This window comes from Equus asinus, chromosome 22 (assembly GCF_041296235.1).
Source record: "Equus asinus isolate D_3611 breed Donkey chromosome 22, EquAss-T2T_v2, whole genome shotgun sequence".
NCBI classification, from domain to species: Eukaryota; Metazoa; Chordata; class Mammalia; order Perissodactyla; family Equidae; genus Equus; species Equus asinus.
This window is the reverse complement of record NC_091811.1, coordinates 59616960-59631244: the sequence shown is the minus strand read 5'-3', so window position 1 is coordinate 59631244 and position 14285 is coordinate 59616960. Positions and strand designations below refer to the sequence as shown.

Genomic DNA, 14285 nt, shown 5'->3' with positions numbered 1-14285 from the left:
CTTGCCTGCTGCTCTGGCTAGGACTTCTAATAATATGTTGAATAGAACTGGCAAAAGCAGGCCTTTGCCTTGTTGCTGATCATAGAGGAAAAAGTATGCAGTCTTTCACCACTGAGTATGATGTCTGCTGTGTGTTTTTCATGTATGGCTCTTCTTATGTTGAGGGAGTTTCCTTCCATTCCTAGTTTGCTGAGTGTTTTTGTCACAAAAAGGTGTTGATTTTGCCTGTTTGAATGTTGAAAGAAGAGCAGGGAGAGGGGCAGCACTGATCATTGAATGAATTATTCCCAACTTTCATTCTTTGCATGTTAGGATCACGACGATATCTCAACAAATACTTTGGAATGAGATTGGTACATTTTTTCTTTACAATTATTGTAAATACCAACAGTGGTCACCCATCAACATCATACAAGGGCACACTTCACAGGTTTCATAATCAAATTTTAAAATAATCACGTAATAAAAACAAATCACATTAATAAAAAATAAAACACAAATAATAAAACACAAGTACAATGTAGAAAATACAAAAATGTAATTTATTTGCCTTATGAACCAAATGGTTAGCTGTAAAGATATAATTTTTGCCTTGGAGTTTAAGGCAGTATCATTTTTTGCCAGGGTAACTTTTTCTGATCATACGCTAGAACCAGCATCTTCTGTGTTTTATCCGTATTTACTTGATCATTTACGTTTTATTCGTTTGTGCACTTGAGAACCACATTTTCTTCATGATCACTGAAGCTCTCTAATATAAAATGTCATTGTCTTCATATATTTGAGTAATACCGATCACGGTTTTGAAAGTCTCTATGAGCATATCTTGCATAAGTCTTGTTATGTGGGATCCTTCCAAAAGGTTCATGGTCATTGAAACAAGATTCAAAAACTTCATCAACGGCCTTTCGTGCTACTTCTTTGCTGATATTCCTAACGGCCAGGATGGAAAGAATGGCTCTGTCTCGCACACAAGTCTAAGGAAAAAGAAAAGTATGTGGCTTTAATTTTACATGAAAATTTAATCATGAAATAATAACATTTTATATAAATGTCTGAACCAAAATAAAAATTAATTTCCTCTCATATCACTTTACTAATTTCTGTCATTCCAAAGAAGAAACATAACTCTTAAATTATGAAGCATGTTTAGCTCAGTCTAAAGGTATTTAGGTATAAGTAAGACTTCCTCCATCTTCTTCTCATCTTTTCCAGTAACAAGTAGATGTCATTCTCTGAAGTTCTGGGCAATGTCTCCCACAGTAACTCTCAATTTACAAAATCACAAAAAAAGTTCTAAACTAAGGTTCTGGCTGAATTTTAATAAAATTTAAATAAATTTAAAATATACTTCACTTCTACATCTCTCTTCCTTAACCTTCCAGTTGACCAACCCTAGATAACTTTTCCTTCGAGAAGGGCACTCTCTCCTGGAGGCAATAGGAAAACTACACACATATACACACAAAATTTGAAAGTGTCTTAATTTTTCAGGGGAAAAAAACAAAATCAAACAACTTTTTTTCTTGAGTATTCTTTGCCTGGGTACTAAAGCTCTCTACCCAAGAAAATAATTTACCTAATGTTACATAGTAATAGACTAGAATTTCTCAGTACTCTAATTGAAGTATTCTAAGAAACACAAGATCTGCCATTCCAATTATTGGAGAGCTTTTCATCTACTAATTTCTCCCCAGACCCAAACTAAAACTCAAAAGAATAGCTTTTAACCTTTTCCTGAAAAATAACCAAACACTGGCTCTAAAGGCTGTGTGTCTTGACAATTATTGATTTTGTCCACATGTTCCAGGTTTACTTCGGCCTGGTCAGCATGCCCAAGCTGGAGATGCCCACTCACACTGGAATATAAGCCAGTGCTTCCCAACCTAACCCACACCAAACACTGATTTTAAAAACAAGCCCCAGGCACAAAGAAATAAGAAGGAGAGGAAGGACCTCATGGAGCCGTGACAGCAAATGCCAGAAAGAAAGGAAATTCCTCCCGTGCAGGGAAAAAAACAGTGGTAAAAATCTGTCTCCCACGGGGTTGGGAGACACAAGTATAGACCACAATTCAGATTGACTTCTTTAAAGATGTATAAATTTCTGTTAAAATAACTTGGGCAGGGGCTAGCCCCATGGCCAAGTGGTTAAGTTCACACGCTCCACTGCAGGTGGCCCAGTGTTTCGTTGGTTCGAATCCTGGGCGCGGACATGGCACTGCTCATCAAACCGCGCTGAGGCAGCATCCCACAGGCCACAACTAGAAGGACCGACAACGAAGAATATACAACTATGTACTGGCGGGCTTTGGGGAGAAAAAGGAAAAAAATAAAATAAATAAAATAAAATAAATTAAAAAAAATAACTTGGGCAATTTTCCAGTTATTAGAAGTGGTGTTTATATTTCTTGGGTACATGCTGTACAAAAGCAGGGTCTCCATTCTCTAAGACTCTTCCCCCTCAACTAAACTCCCACTACTTCCATGCATTTTCCGTCCTGTTGTTAGTTCTATTCATTTTCTGCTGCTGCCACCCAAGGTGAGACAGGGAGAGACTTTCGAAGCCTCTGGGCCCTGGGCCACACGCCGTCACCAGAGAATGCTCTTCTCAGGGTGGGCTGACATGCGCCCTCCTTCCACCCTTCCCACCAGAGCCAGAAGGCACAGCCCACTCAAAGGCGGGCTGAGCCGGATTTACTGAGAAGCAGGGATTCGAGGGCACAGAAGACACGTGGCACGAGACAAGCCAGTGGTGTAAGCTCACTTGGCACAGGCTGAAAGCCTAACAGCAGATCCGAGCAATCACCTTTCCAGGCAGCAGGCGTGTCTTCTGGTACCATTCACTGAGTTCACAGTTTCTCCTAGGAGTTCCCTGGGACTGTCCACCCTCCACCCCAGAGCTGAGTGACTCTCTTCTCTGGAGAACCAAGGGAGCTTCCCGTATTGTTCCAAGCCCATCCCTTCTGCAGCTGGTTGAAACTGCTGTCCTGATGCCCGTGCGCCTCACAAACTGGCCCAGCCAGCTCTTCCCATAGGACATCTCTGACCGGCCATCTCCCAAGCGTGCACACAGAGCCCCTTGGTGGCTGTGGGCAGAATGGCTCTCACTCATCATCAGTCTACCAGTTCTGTGCTTCCTCTGCCTACCTCCATCTATCGTGGATCTTAAAAGCTTTCTATTCTAACAGGGTGATCTGGCCTTTAGTTTCGTTTTTTGTTTTGTTTACACAACCCCTCTCAGCTCAATTCATCCTAATCAAGTCCATGCCAACACACAGCTTAGCTCTCCCATCACACAACCTTTAAAGGTGCGCTAACACACACCCATAACCTGTGCCGCAATGCAGTCTCTGTTCTGAAAGGTGATACTTTTTTGTCTCGAGAATACTGTCGTAGTTTCAAAACACAAGTCCAGGACTGCTAGGCTAATGTCAGACAGGCTGTGATTTCACTTCCTTTCTGTATCCACCCCCATCCAGAAGCACCCCAGAACGAGATCAGAGTGCTGTTCACTATTAAAATTCTCACTTAGTCACACAGCTTGCCTAGAATTATAAAGCAGAACTAAAGTCCATCTATTTGGCTTAAATGGTATACATTTTTGTGTTCTTTTCATATAAGTGGTTCTTTCCAATTTCAAATACTAAATGTACTTCTCATTTCTTCCTTCATTGTCTCCACTCAGCACTTGAGGGTAAGTGATTTCATGTGTTAGTTTTTACCTGATGGTGTTGTTTTAATCCAAAATGCAACCTGAATATTTCGTTGACGAGTGAGCAGTCGCCACTAAGGTTGGCAGCTCGAACCTAAGACAAAGACAGACGGCAAACGAAGAGAAGGTAAGCGCTCCAGCTCCACACCTTCAGATGGTTTTTAAAAACTGTAACAGAATATAAAAGTACCATGTTTTTCTGAGAACAGAGTACCTGTAAGATTGTTCTAAAGAATTTTTTAAACTCTACCAAATCAGGAAGTTCTTCAGTTCAGAAAAAGGGCAGCTATGCATGAGCCATGCTAGACAATGCCAAACGCGCTGGCAGGGGCTCAACCGTCCACCAAAGGGGACGTTCCAAACGTCACACTGCAGCCTCCCCGACAGAACCAAGCTCTTTTGGAACAAAAACTCAGAGAGTTGGACCTCAGAGTTAAAGTCTACACTCTCTACAAGATACAAACACTTTGAGAAACGACCAAAAGCACTTCAAGAAGCATTCTTCCAAAGATCTGCAAACTGAGTTTCAATGTGAGCTTAAAACTGAATACATCAGGGCCGACCCCGTGGCCGAGCGGTTAAGTTCGCACGCTCCGCTGCGGTGGCCCAGGATTTCACCAGTTCAGATCCTGGGCGCCGACATGGCACCGCTCATCAGGCCATGCTGAGGCAGCGTCCCACATGCCACAACTAGAACGACCCACAACTAAAATACACAACTATGTACTGGGGGGGATTTGGGGAGAAAAAAGAAGGAAAAAAAAAAATGAAGATTGGCAACAGTTGTTAGCTCAGGTGCCAATCTTTAAAAAAAAAAAAAAACTGCATACATCAGTATCTAAGCCACTTCAAGCATATGAACCCCCCACCCCAGCCCAAATCTATGAAACCCTCCTGGGCCTTCCCTTGAATCCATGTAAGTTCACGCCTTCCTCCAGGGCCGCAAGTGTCCTATAAAAAACTAAGTGGCACAAAGCACAAAGAATCAAGAACATTCCAAACTGGTCACGCTATGAGCGTGACAGCCTGAAGTTAGGACACGTTTTCTAATTTACTATATTTTTAAAGTAAAAAACAGCTTTAATAGATGAAAAAGTCTTGGAACTACCCATATAGACTCTACAGTCAACCTAGCCACATTTTTGCTAATGGATTACAAACAGAATGGCCAGGGGCCGGCCCACTGGTGCAGTGGTTAAGTGTGTACATTCCGCTTTGGGTGGACCGGGGTTCACTGGTTCGGATCCCGGGTGCGGACATGGCACTGCTTGGCAAGCCATGCTGTGGTAGGCATCCCACATATAAAGTAGAGGAAGATGGGCATGGATGTTAGCTCAGGGCCAGTCTTCCTCAGCAAAAAGAGGAGGATTAGCAGTAGATGTTAGCTCAGGACTAATCTTCCTCAAAAAGAAAAAAAAAAAAAAAACAGAATGGCCCATTTCTTGTTACTTCTACAATAACATGGCCTCATTTCTCTGAGGAGCTCAGGCACTTAACACACTTTAGCTAGCAGGCATTAATTCTCATAAGACCCAAGACAGACCTATTTAAAAATTCAGGTTTCAGTCTACTCTCCAAATAATATGAGTTATAATTAGATGCAGTGGGGCTGCTTATTAATTTCAAGGGAAAGAGAAAATAATCTAAGTTACAAAGTATAAGCATGAAATTTATAATTTTTTTTAACTTCTCAGCACACGGCACTCTTCAATTAATGAAATGCAAGCACAAAATACATATGTCACTCTAGGAGCAGACCTACACGTGTACTTCTGAGAGCAGCCAAAGTGCTTAACGCACATCCTCCTATGTTGTATTCTTGAGGTTTTACTCTAGGACAAGCAAGCAGCCTCACCCACAGGAGGCAGCACAGCAAACCAGTTAAGAGCTCTGGCTGCAATCCCACCTCTGCTTCTTCCTAACCACGGGATCTAAAGAGGCACCTCACTTTCCACATGTACAACCCGGGATGACAGCAGCTACCCGCCACTGCTGTGAGGACTAAAAACGAATCCACAAACAGACCAGTGTTTGCACACAGCCCTCGGCAAACGTTAACGATTATTATTTTTCTGTTATATAGTTTATTCCATAGGAAAAATAGTTTATTATCATTAAAGTCAGTCATCATTATTATTAGGATTTAAAGGTTATATTTAAGACACTTCTAAAATGACACTTAAAATGTCTTGTTGTAATCAATAGTTAAAAACAAATTCAAGACTAACATGGAACTAAGACAGTAACAAAAAAGGAATATGTTTAAATAAGTTATACTTGAATAAAATGTTCAAATACAGAGTGTTTGTGGGGGGAGGGGAACAGTAACTCCTACAATAAACTCACCTCTGAGCAGGCCAGATGTCTGACATTGGTGAACCAGTCAACGTGAGCACGACAATGGTCAAATGCATGAATGAGCTCGTGAGTGACCACTCTGCTCATATGGGCCTGATTACGGATATTATTCTGGCACAGAACAATCTAGGAGGCACCAAATTAGAGAAGTTTGGTTGTTTCTAACATCGACTCTTATTTCATAGGTTCCATCCCTCTCTCACACAAGGGGGCGCAGCTGCTTGGAAGGCCTCCACCCACTCTTCTCCATCGACCCCACACCTACCCATCCGTCAAGGCCCGGTCGGAACTACCCGTGCTCCAGAAGCCTTCCCCAGGGACTAACTCCTCCCTTCTCCTCTTTCTGGACTAAGCAGCTCTTAGCTTGAGGACGTTTATTCGCAGGCCGTCCTCCCCAGGCTGACAGTCTCAGCCTGTCCTGGCCTCCACAGCATTTTATTAACAGAGTGGTCTCTGGAATGAAACGGACAGCTTCAAATTCCAGCCCGACTCCTTACTAACTTGGAGACTTTGGGCAAGTTTTTTACCCTCTCTGTGCCTCAGTTTCCTCAATTATAAAAAGGAGAGTATTAGAGTACCTACCTCATAGGATTGTGAGAATTAAATGAGAATATAAGTAAAATGCTTCTTAGCAAGTTTCTGAATGAGCAATGAATCAACAATGAATGACCACCACTGTCCCATTCTACTATAATTGCCAGGAAAAATCCTCAGAAAGACCTTCAGAAAGAAGTGCAAAAGCCAACGGCACACTGAGCAGGACCCTATAAGAATAATAAAGACATGAGGGATCCTAATAACAATAGGTACCATTTACTGTGTACTTACCATGTGCCAGACACGGGGATATGTGCCAGATATTCTAAATACATTCATTCAACATTCATTTATTCAACTAATATTTATTGAGACCTATCCGTAGATTTACAATTAACTAATGGAGATAGAAATTAACCAAATAGTTACCAAAATGTTTAAACACATGCAATGACAGTTGTCATGAAGGGAAGCCCAGGTTGTCATGAGGACACACATTGAGAATGCCTGACCTGGTCTGGAGGTTGGGAGAGGCTTCGCTGCAGAAGGAATGATTAAATTGGGATCTAACGGGCGAAGAGGAGTTAAATGTGAGGAGAGGGGAAGGGAGCACCCTAGACAAAGAAAACATCTACGCAAAGGCTGGGGCGCTGAAGGAAGAGCACGCTGGAGCAGCTGGACGCAGACCTGCGTGGCTGCAGCACCGGGCTGGAGGCGGTGGGCAGGAGATAAGGCTGGGGAGGTCACAGGGGTCAATCACTCTTTCTCCTGAGAACGAAGGGAAGTCACTGAAGGGAGCAGTACAAGAGGGCCGCTTCTGTTTTGTTTTTATGCTTTTGACTCTAGCAGGAAAAATAAGCAGAAGTTGACCAAAACTGGCTGCAGAGAGACCAGCTGAAGGCTAATGAAGTATTCTAGGCAGGAGATAATGGTGTCTGAGCTAGGACGGTGGGAGCTGAAAAAGGTCTTTAGGAGGTAAACGAGACAAAATTTGGTGATGGATAGAATACAGGCAGGGAATCAGAAGGATCAAGGGTGACCCCAAAATCTCTGGTAATAGGATGGATGGTGGTACCTTTCACTGAGATATGCATAAAAGACCAGGTTGGGTGGGGATGAGGGACGGCATAAATCATCAGTTTGGACTTGGACATGTCAGCTCTGAGGTGCCTGTAAGTGTAACTGTCAAGTGGGCACTCGGGTATATGGATGTGAAGTTCAAAAGAGAGCTCTGACCTAGAAAAATAAATGAGATCCTCTTGGCAGAGTATAGAGTAAGAAAAGAAGGGATCTAACACCGAGGATCAAGGGACTTCAACATATAAGGGCTGGCAGAGGAAGGCGAGCTGGCAAAGGAGCAACCAGGAGAGTGTCATGTTCTGGAAACCATGGGAAGCAAGTGTGGCATCACCTGCAAAAGTCAAGTGTATGCAGATGATGTGACCCAGCGATTTCACTCCTTGGAGTAACTTTTGCACAAGCGCACCAGGAAAAAGGGTGAAAAATATTCACAGTAGCATTGTTCATATTAACAAAGTTGGAAACAACCAATATTAGATAGTGTAAACTGTAGTACAGACACACCATGGAATACTATACAACAGTGAAACTAAATAAACAAGATGAACACAACAACATGGAAGAATCTCACAATGGTGAACAAAAGAATTGTTACAGAAGACTATTACATATACTCTATGTTTTCACAGAACTACAAAGTATGTACTACATAGAACAAAGTATCCCATGTTCAAAGCTTAAAAGCAGGAAACTAAAGAACACATTATTGGACTGTATATATAGATGGAAAACCCATTCGGAAAAGCAGAGAATGGTTACCACAAAAGTCAGAACAAGGATGGGAGAGGGAATGTGATCCAAGGCGGGCATTGATGGGAGATGGGCATCTCAAGTCCGGGCAGTGTTCTCTCTCTCAAAGCTGGGTGGCAGTTACACAGGTGTTCATTCTCTCATTATGACCAAAAGTGTTCAAAAAGGTTTTTCACTCTTCTGGACGGATAAGATACATCACAATACAAATTTTAACATAAAAAAATAAAAGAAGAGAGTGCCCAACTGTGTTCAACACTGCTGAGAAGTAACAAGAAGGTTCAAAATATCCACTCAATTTAACCCCAGGGGGGGTGAACTTACCAAGACCCATTCTGAGAGCTATAGGTACTGTGATTATCAATTTACAAATGAGGAAACTGAGAATAAGGCAAATAACTTGCCCAAGTCCCACAGCTAATAAGCAGGGGAACTAGGATTTGAACCGAAGTCTACTCGACTCCAAAACCCAGACCCTTCACCCCTCCGCTATAGTGCTCTTTCCCATGATTACTGTGAAATAGCCATAAATAACCAAAATACATATAAAATTCCCCAGGAAACAATTAAGTGTAGTTAAATGTGGGTTATATATTCAAGGTGGAGATACTCAAAACACCTTTATCTACCCTCATCACATAATATAATCCATCTACCATCTCCAAGACGCTGTCAAAACCTTCCAACGACCTAAAACTAACATTTATTGAATGATTACTACACTTACTGCAATAAGCACTTTACAAGAGGCCTCTCATTTAATTCTCATAACCATTCTATAAGACAGAGACAATCACCACCCACAGTTTACAGATGGGAAAACTCACTCGCCTAATCAGACATTTTCAAAGATAGAGCACTTCTCACCAGTAAAGGTGAACTCCTCGAGGCAGCACTCAGACAGAGCCTCCCACTGCAGGGCTGACCCTTCTTTCCGTCCTACCCCTCCTTTTCCCCATGCATTCCTGCCCTGCTGCTAAACTAGCCAAAAAATACACCCTGTGCTTTCCCAACAGCCGCCCTGCTCCTGCCACCCCTGCCTGGGGCAACAGTCTTTGTCTTGTTGCCTCTGAGGAGGCTTTATATCTTCTCGCTGAACCTGTTGGCATCTTTTAGTCAATTGCACCACTGTCCCATTATGGGAACCACGCCCACCTAAAACAGTTTAAGCTGCCTCAGACTTTATCATTGTCCATCTTCATGTCTTATCTCCCCACTGAGAGTCAGAACCATGACTAGTTCATTCTTTGAATCCTACACAAAGTCTACAAACAGAACACCCAGGATGTGGAAGGTGCTCAGCAAACATCAGGAGAGAGAAGTGGAGGAAAGCAAACAATCTGGCAAAAATGCCCACCTGAGATGTCGAAGCGTCAAAACCTCCACTGACGTTCCCACTACAATCTTCACAAGAAAAGTGCCTTTCTCTGTTAACAGCACTAAAAGGCAAGAACAGAGTAAAGAGACAATGTCCAGAAGCAGTGCACACGTGGCGTGGGGGAACAGGAAACGCGTGTCATCAATCACCTCCACCACTAACACAGAGAAAACCCTGGGAAAGCAACTTAACTCCCTCAGGACTCCGTTTTCCCCTCTGTAAAATAAGGAAATTGTCTCTGCAAAATCTATCCTAGTTCAAATTCTATGACATGATTCCATAAAGCATTTGGTCCACTGATGAAGACCACACTGGAAATAAACTGGAGTTCCCACCCTTGGGCCAGAAGGTTAAGAAGGGGACCTCAGAAGTCACCTCCTCTAATCCTCCCAAAGTTAAACAACACCTGCAAGGCTCCTACATAACAAGCCGAGATTTCTTCTCCATTAAGGAGAATGCTGAGGCTGGTGTAGTAGAAAAGCCAGGCTTGGTAATCACTTATAAAAAGATTTTGAGTATCGTCTTTACTAAATATCTGAGATGAATGGTAGGGCCAGAGATTTAGAGTTAGGGCAGCAGATGTCCGAAGGGGACAAGGCCTGCCCGGAGAGGATGCAGACAACCACCACCAACTACCAGGCAGAAAAGGCTTTGTGGCATGAAGCAGTTCCAGCTTTTTGGATTTTTGGTTTCAGCAGCCAGGATATAGAGCAGCACTTCAAAAAGATTTACTTACCAACCCGAATGCTCCATGGCATCAAGAAGAAGTTTGACATACGGATCTAAAAAGATATTGATTCAATTATGTCTGCTAATTGGAAAAAATGCCACCAATTAAACTATCCAAATAGCAGCATATTATCAAAAAGTAACACACAAGTCTTAATGAAGCAATACTATCTTAAAGTTGGTAAAAATGGAAATGAAAAGACAAGCTTAAATTAACATAAGAGCAAATCTTTAATGAAATGAAACACTGATACAAGTACCAAGATGGGTACTGCCAACATCTTAGAAAATATCAAACATGCTTTTAAAGGCCATTTTTAGTTAAAGGATCAAACACACTGCATACAAGCACATACCAAAGGACAGAGGGAATCTGGGGCCACATGCATAGAATGAAGAGCAGCACAGTATCCAGATTAGAGGAGGGAGTCAGTAGCCCCACTGTCGTCTGTCCTGGTCAGACCTCACTGGTAACACAGTGTCCCGTTCTGAGACCACACTCTAAACAGGACTGCCAACTGAAGCTCTTCCACGGGGGAAGGCAACTAGACTAGCGCAGGACTATGTTCAGGAAGAAGCAAGAAAAGATTTGCGGATTTGGAAAGGAAAAAGAAAACTGGGACCACAGTAGCTTCAAGTATTTGAAGGGGTGCCACGTGGGAATAGAGTCAGTCAATATTTGTTCAGAGGGCCAAACAACGACCAAAGGGTAAAAGTTACATGGGGCAGATTTCAACCCAGTACAAGAAGGGATTTTTCCAAAAATCAAAGCTGTTAACACAATAGACGAGTAGCCTCCAGGAGAAGGGACCCAGTTCCAGCAGAGGTCTGTAAACTCTCTGCTCAGGATGGCACAGAGGTTCCCTGCATGAGCGGGGAAAGGCCTGGACCACTCCTAAGGGCCCTTCCACCTCTAAGCATCTCTATGAGCCTGTGACGATTACAGGAAAGTACAAGGATCCCAAATGCCTCTAATAGCAACTTGTCACACAGGTGTCTTGTCTGAGAGAAAAACGCAGGGCAAATTATGATATACGCAAAAACACAGAAAAAGAAAAGAAATCAAGGGTTTGTGGGTTTAAGTGTTGAAAGCAAGAACAGGTGAATAAAATAAAAGTAGTGAGGGATGAGAAAGTTAGTTATAGGTTCCCACTTTCCTAACCTGCGCCTCTTAAGAGTGTTAACCGTAAGACAATCATAAGTATTATTCAGTGCATATCAGGTGTCGGGTAATGCACCATACGAAGTGCATTATTAAAGCAACTAAGAGAGTTTTACAAAGTTGAAGTAGGTTCAAAAATCTATAGTCTTCTTACTAAAAAAAACAAAAAGAAAAAAAATAAGCAGGAAGCACAGTTGTCTAGAACTTCAAAAAGGACCTGCAGTGCTCAGAAAGCTTTGGAGAAAAAGGAAACAATGGTCCTCCACGAGGCCTGGTTTCTCCCATCACCCCTGCCCCCGCGACAGGATGTTAAAGCTACAGGGTGAGGCTTTAATACCACCAATGCGTTCTCCCAGCCGCCCTCCCCTTGGACGGTGGAGGCCTGGTAAGGCACCTCACCCTCCTCACATCCTACCTGAACGCCTCCTCCACTGCCTCTCTTCCACTGTAAGAACAGCTACCCTTTATTCAGCTCCTGATATGCTGGCACTTTACATTCAAAATATCTATCCCTCACAACAACCCTAAAGGAGACACTTTTACCCCTCCCCGTCCCCTTTTTTTTTTGGCAGATAAGGATAGAGGGGATCAGAGAGCGCAATCACTCTTCCACACCTAATAAGGAGAGGCACCTGAATTTGAACCCCTGTCTAACTCTGCAGCCCATGTTCTTTTCACTGCCTTCCGCTTTGAAATATCTTAAAGGCAGGGTCCTTATTCACCTTTGCATTTCCCCACACCAGAACCTAGGAGGCATGCAATGCTTATTCGCAAAGGAAATACAATGTGATCATTCCCTTGAGGCCCCCTCCTCCTCCCACCTCCCTTGCCTCCCTATATGCAGGTAATCTCAAGAAGGTTGGAAAATCTGGGGCTGGTCGACTTGTGAACTGTGGCTGGCCAGCTATGAAAGAGTAACCTTGCTTTGGATCAAGTCCGTTGAAGATTTCGATTTTCTAAATGTATCTGAAGTGAACTTAGGAAGTCTATGTGAGTGCAAAGGAGTTAAGAAATCTCTAGTGCAATGTCCTGGGACCTGAGAGAAATTGGTCAGCAGGTAACTGTGTCCCTATTTCACCCACAGCAGTGGTTCTTAACCCTTTGTGGGTCGTGGGCCTCTTTGAGAATACGATGAAGCTATGGACTCTCTCCCCAGAAAAACGCATTTAGGTGCATACACACACGATTTCGCTGTCCATTTCAGCAGTTTCTACACCGGCCCATCCACGTATGGAGGTTAAGAACCCTCCCAAGGAAAGGTAGTTTGCAAAACTGTTTTTGCACTGCCAGCGGTAAGTGTGCCTTAATGAACGTGGCTCTTTAAACCTCTGCGTCAGCGGGACTCTGAGTCCCCATATTGCTGTATAATTTACATACGAAATCAGAGGATCTGTCAGACCAGGGAGAGTGCTGGAAAAGGGCACACTCCTAGCCCGCTTCCCCTCCATTCCACAAGCAAGAGAGGTGCTGAAAGGGGCTTCGGCGCCTCCTGATCGGGAAACTGAGGCCCAGACCCCGACTCCGCCTGCACGAGGCCGCGTCTGCCTAGACTCTGCGCGGAGCGGCGGGCACCGGGCCCCGCCACCGCCCCCCGGGCTGACCCCGAGCCCCCTGGCGGCCGGGCTCCGACAGCGCCCCGCCGACCCCGGCCTCCGGCTCTCGGCTCCTACTTGTCTCCAGCGTCTTCAGGAGCATAAGCTGGCACTTCTGGTCGCTGGGGAAGAAGCGGGAGAGGAGCCCGCCCTGCGGGGGCTTCCCCTGGGCCGGCCGCTCGGGGAAGACTCGGCACGCGTCGGGCTGCTGCGGCTGCGGCTGCGGCTCCCCGGCGGCGGGGCCCGGCCCGCGCTCACCCCGAGCTCCCGCCATGCAGCCCGCAGACCCTGCCGCCGCTTCCTCCAGCCTCGGGCGGCCGGGACTGACGCAGGGAAGGGGAACCTCGCTCCCGCCAAATCGACCGCCCAGGCCCTCCTCCCCGGGCCGGCCGGGCGCTGGGCGGGGCGAGGGGCGCTGGGCGGGGCCGAGGACGTCTGGCCGGAGGGAGCTCCGAGCCCGGAGGGGACGCTGAGCTGGGGGGGATGCGAGGGGCGGGGGCGAGAGCGAGGGGCGGGGCGAGAGCGCGGGGCGGGGCGAAAGGGCGGGGCGGGGCCAGAGAGGCGGGGCAGTTGCTCCGGGCCGGGTGCAGGCCGGTGGAGCTGAGACTCGCCGTCGCCCGCTGCGCCCGAGATACTGTGGGCTTGGCCGCTGCACCTCTGCGTGGTTGTCCGTTCCGCATAAGCGTCGTTCCGCAGCCCCGCCTCCTCGTAGACACTCCATCCTCACCTCCTGGCCAATACGGGCCACTACGTCCCCTTCTCCCTCTGAAGGTCTCTGCCAACCTCCCATTCCCTGCCTTTTCCATCAGCAGTCTGGCCCACCTCTTTCCTGACGCCCCAAGAAATATTGAAAGCAGTGTCTTCCAGAAACGTTTGAAAGCTACAATTATAATGACTGGTTACATCAAAATCTTCAAAATACAGGATCGAATTACCTTTTTTTTGCCGCCTCTGGGCCCATTCGCCCACCCTACCCTCTTGCCAC

The 14285-nt window shown here is 45.2% G+C and overlaps 1 protein-coding gene across 5 annotated transcripts; it reads right to left on the bottom strand.

The window, feature by feature from the left end:
- Positions 1-516: 516 nt before the first annotated feature.
- Positions 517-13769, bottom strand: ATP23 (ATP23 metallopeptidase and ATP synthase assembly factor homolog). Of its 5 annotated transcripts, none has more exons than XM_014844050.3 (6): positions 13379-13769; positions 10554-10599; positions 9797-9878; positions 6061-6198; positions 3725-3808; positions 517-977 (listed from the first exon to the last, which is right to left on the bottom strand). In XM_014844050.3, the coding sequence occupies exons 1-6, from the start codon at positions 13572-13574 to the stop codon at positions 774-776; spliced, it is 750 nt and encodes a 249-aa protein (XP_014699536.1). In that variant the 5' UTR covers positions 13575-13769; the 3' UTR covers positions 517-773. The 5 variants fall into 5 exon arrangements, with proteins under 5 accessions (XP_014699536.1, XP_044612016.1, XP_044612015.1 ...); XM_044756081.2 differs by lacking the exon at positions 13379-13769 and adding an exon at positions 6655-6836 and having other exon boundaries at positions 10554-10600; XM_044756080.2 differs by lacking the exon at positions 6061-6198 and having other exon boundaries at positions 13379-13719.
- Between the last annotated feature and the right edge of the window lie 516 nt (positions 13770-14285).